Source organism: Triticum dicoccoides, chromosome 7A (assembly GCF_002162155.2).
Source record: "Triticum dicoccoides isolate Atlit2015 ecotype Zavitan chromosome 7A, WEW_v2.0, whole genome shotgun sequence".
NCBI lineage: Eukaryota > Viridiplantae > Streptophyta > Magnoliopsida > Poales > Poaceae > Triticum > Triticum dicoccoides.
The window spans coordinates 576,431,130-576,435,611 of record NC_041392.1 but is presented as its reverse complement, the minus strand read 5'-3'; the positions used below and the strand labels follow the sequence as shown (position 1 = coordinate 576,435,611).

At 46.0% G+C, this 4,482-nt stretch overlaps 1 protein-coding gene across 1 annotated transcript; it reads right to left on the bottom strand.

Moving 5' to 3' along the window:
• Window positions 1-384: 384 nt before the first annotated feature.
• LOC119330656 lies at window positions 385-2,859 on the bottom strand. The gene is made up of 3 exons (XM_037603774.1): window positions 2,519-2,859; window positions 824-1,133; window positions 385-753 (listed from the first exon to the last, which is right to left on the bottom strand). Exons 2-3 carry the CDS (start codon window positions 1,113-1,115, stop codon window positions 617-619), a joined length of 429 nt encoding a protein of 142 aa, XP_037459671.1. The 5' UTR covers window positions 1,116-1,133; window positions 2,519-2,859; the 3' UTR covers window positions 385-616.
• Window positions 2,860-4,482: the final 1,623 nt, after the last annotated feature.

The window sequence follows — 4,482 nt, the reverse complement described above, 5'->3', positions numbered from 1 at the left end:
GAGCCACCTCCGTGCGCCCCGCTTGCGTGCGGCGTCGGATCTGGCGCGACGCTCTGCGTCATCCCCAGAGCTCCCGTAGCAATCCATGGCTTTTTCAGGCTCGCCTGCGGCGAGAAATTGGGCGGAGGAGGGGAATCGCAGCGGAGCGGCGGCGAAGGCGGATAGGGTTTGACCTGTATCCGAGCGGTGAAACCACATATATAGCAATGGGGCATATATAGTGGTGGGGAGAGACTTTTTGCGGGCCACAGTAAATTTTTTAGGGCCGGGCCGCGGATACGGTGTCTACTCTGGCCAGAAAAACAGGCCGAACCCGTATACTCGCCGGAATTATACGGGTTCGGCCCTTTTACGAGGTCTGCTAGATCGAGATGCTCTAATCACTGTACATAGACCTTACATCCACATGCAATCAACCCATGATAATTTACAGGATCATCAGCATACCAAATCGCTGCTAGCATACACACACGAACAAGTGCACACCACTCACGTGCCACCCGCACGCGCACACAAAAAACCCTGCTCCTTCTCTTTTCACACAAGGATCAAACGGAGCACAACAGCAAAAAAACATGGAACAGAATAGAACCTTGGTGCATACAGTCCCTCGTCTTCACGAGAAGCCGACTGTTTTCCCCAGCAGCCACAGGAAGAACGTCCACTCGAGCATGAATATCGTGTGGAGGTACGACCGGTCCAGCGTGAACCCGAAGACGGTGATGCCGGCGTTGTTGTTCTCCAGGAAGGTCACTGCAACAGCGTTTTCCATCAGCCCCAAGATTCGACGAAATGTATGATAACTGTCGATGATCATACGTACCTAGTGCCTGCCTCTTCTGGAAGGAGATCACGTGCATGTGAGGCTGGAGGAACTTGGTGTTCTCCACCATGTCCTCGTCGCCGGTCTCCTCGCTGGACTCACAGTCGCTCTCGTCCTCGGGCTCGGGGTACTCCTCCAGCATGGAGTTCTGGTTGGATCCCGGATCTATCTCGTCGTCCGGGACCGGCTCGATGGTGCAGCAGGCGTGCCACTTGGTGGTCTGGCCCATGAGGGCCTGCACCTGGTGAGTGATCTTGGCGGCGCTGCTCAGGATTATGATGAGCCCGGACATTAGCACCACTGAACATAGCTGCAGAATTAAACATGAAGATACATTAGGACCAGTATTTGGAAATGTTGCCAAGTATGCAGAGCTGAGACAATGTAAGTAACATGTGTCCGAAAATTCTTAATTCTTTCACCGTTTTTCAGTTCAAAATGCCGTAAGTTTACCACATATATCTGTTTTGAGTTTAGCTGCTCCTAAGTAGCATCTTATCCTATACAGTAGTGCTGCCAAATAGCCGAAGCAAGTAACACTGAAACTAGAACTTGTAATGATCTGCTAGATTTGTTAATGTCACATAGGTCGCTGTTTGCGACTATGAAAAGATCTGAAACTAAAGGACCTCTGCACCTCCTATACACAGTTCCAACCCCCTTCGGTTTGAGATTCCAATAAGATCACTGATTCATGGCCCTACTCACACCTTTGAAAGATGCCGCACAAATTAGCATTCAGAAATGAATGAAGTGCCATTTTCAGGCCCATCGACAGATCAGTGGCCAGCAGAGTGAATCACGTCACACCTTGCTAGCTTTGCTGTTTCTCACATGATGCTACTCCAGATCACTTAATTAAAGATGTCAGCCAGCCCAATTATTGGATTTCTAGATAATCTCAGATAAAGTGTGATTCTTCTGAATATCAGCTTATGTTGGCCTAAATACTGTGGTGCTTCCAAAATAGCTGAAGTGCCCCTGAAACCAGAACTTCTAACCATATTAGATTTTTTTTTGAATTGTAATCATGTTATATTTGTTAATACAGTATAGAGGTCACTGTTTGCGATTATGACAAAATCTGAAAACTACAGGAGCTCTACACCTTATATACACTGTTCCAACCCCCTTTGGTTTGTGATCTCAATAAGGCACTATCACTGATTCATGGCCCTACTTGTACCTTTACAACGATGGCGCCCCAATTAGCAATGAAGTCCCATTTTCAGGCCCAGCGACAGATTGATCGCCAGCACCCAGCAGAGTGAATCACGTCACACCTAACTAGCTTTGCTGTTTCTCACATGATACTACTCGAGATCACTTAATTATAGATGTCAGCCAGCCCAATTATTGGATTTCTAGATAATCTCATCTAGGCCAACGGACCCTGTCAAGAAACCACCGAGCAAGTGTTTTTTTTCTTTTCCGAGAAGTCAAAGTGTAACTATGAAGGCAACTGAATCCAGTAAAATTCAGCACTTAAATCCAGTATAGATCAGGTTGATCGATTCTACGCAGTTCCAACTTGCTTAATTTTTTTAACATAAAAAGTTATTGGTCCGGACTAAATTGAGCTGAGATAAGATAGTGTCAAGTTGATTGCGATCCCCAATTTTGCCTAACTGAACACAAACATCACAGTAAGAAACGAGCCTAAGAGAGTGGAGAAATCAGGCAATCGAGGCTTACCGCGAGCTCGCCGGTGTGAAGGAGGTCGTCGATGGTGCCGTGGCGCGTGGTGAGGAGCACGGAGGCGAACCGGCTGGCGGGGGCTGGGGTGCCGGATCGGGGCCATCGGCGTCGACTTCCGTGTTGTCGTAGAAGGAGCGGACGGCGGCCTCGAGGGCCCAGTTGTGGCCCTCGAGGAAGAAGGTCGCCTCGTCGGGGGTCGCCGAGGTGACTGCGCAGAACGAATCCACCAGAGACTGCGCCTCCGCGGCCGGCGGCGCGTGGGTGGCATCTCCGGCGGCCATCTCGGCTGCGGCGGCCGTGTGTCTGGCTTGGAAGGCTTTGGGAGGAAGCCTTCTCTTGGCGTTTGCCTCCCCGTTTTACCGCGTCGTCGTCGTTGGGCCGTCACGCCGCGAGATTCTTTACTTGGGCTTTCAGTTTGGAGAAGCTGTTGTTTGTTTAGCCCGTTAGTACCTTGAATTTGTTGGCAGACACAACTTTTAGTCCCACCTCGCCTTATTTAGTTCGCATACACGGGAATAAAAGGACAGCTCTTGCAACACTGTGGCTGGGCTTTGTCGCGTTAGCCTGTCACCCAAGCTCATTTGTGGGGGAGCAAAAGTTAGTCACAGATCTTGCTGGGCCTTGTGGCTCGGGGGCCTGTTACCCAAGAACATTTGTGGGGGAGCAAGAAGTAATCTGTGCACTAACTTTTTAATATTTTCTACTATACATTTTAATGTGATTTTTTTATGGTTTCGCTAAAGCAAAGCACATCTGGATGTGCCCTACATTGCACATATAAGTCATAGGTCATTGATTTTAGGTGGAGATTCATGTGGGTATTTTTTGTTCTTCTTTATGTTTGATTGAGTCGTTTAAATGTACAATACTAAGGCACATCTAAATGTGCCCTAAACATGCCTTTTCTTTTCAAACCAGGGACTTTCACTATAATTTTTATCTATTAAGCATGTATTTTTTTCTTTACAAAGTATGTCCAATTTTTATGTTGCCCTCTGGCAGGATAAATATTAACTTTAATTATCATTATAACGTCGAATCAAATTTCTGCAAGATGGTTTCCTTATCACGGGGTGATTTATCATGTGTGAGACGAAAAAAATCCATCGAATTAAGAGAGGATTGATGGAAGAAAGAGGACCCTCTAGCTAGGGTTTCTCCCGCCTCCCGTTGGTGCCACCATCGCTTATCTCGTCTCCTATGGTCTTAGGGTCATGGAGACGCGGTGGATCCTGGCCTTGCCGGTGGAGGGCTTCGTTTTTTTTCATGATTTTTTTATTTTTGTTAGGGTTTGTGCCATGCTCAGAGTGGCGAGATGGTGACGACACTCTGAAGATGGAATAAGATTCTCCTCGCATATATTCTATTATATACATTTTAATGTGAATTTTTTTATGGTTTTACTGAAGCACATCTAGATAAGTCCTACGCCATTGATTTTAGGTGAAGATTCGTGGCGGTATTTTCCTTCTTCTTTATGTTTGATCGAGTCATTTAAATGTACAATACTAAAACACATCTAGATGTGCTCTAAACATTTTCTTTTCAAAGCATGGACTTTCAATATAATTTTTTTCTATTATTAAGCTTGTATTTTTTTCTTTACAAAGTATGTCCAATTTTTTTGTTGCCCACTGGCAAGATAAATATTAACTTTAATTCTCATTATAACACCGAATCAAATTTTTGCATGATGGTTTCCTTATCACATCGGTGATTTATCATGTGTGAGATGAAAAAATCCATCAAATTAAAAGAGGACGGATGAAAGAAAGAGGACCCTTTGGCTAGGGTTTCTCCCGCCTCCCGTCGGTTGTAAGGGCATATGTATCCCTTAGTGGTTTTGGTGATTGACGACAATGCTTTTGCGGACTAATCGTGTGCATTGAACATTTTTGATATCTCATGTTCAGGGACAAGACGATTCGTTGCCCCTTGAAGTCTAGTGAAGACAGACTTTT

Coding starts and splice junctions, on each gene's coding strand:
- LOC119330656 (XM_037603774.1), bottom strand. CDS start 1,115: ATGTCCGGGCTCATCATAATCCTGAGCAGCGCCGCCAAGATCACTCAC. Junction 754..823: donor CCAGAAGAGGCAGGCACTAG/GTACGTATGATC, acceptor ACGCTGTTGCAG/TGACCTTCCTGGAGAACAAC.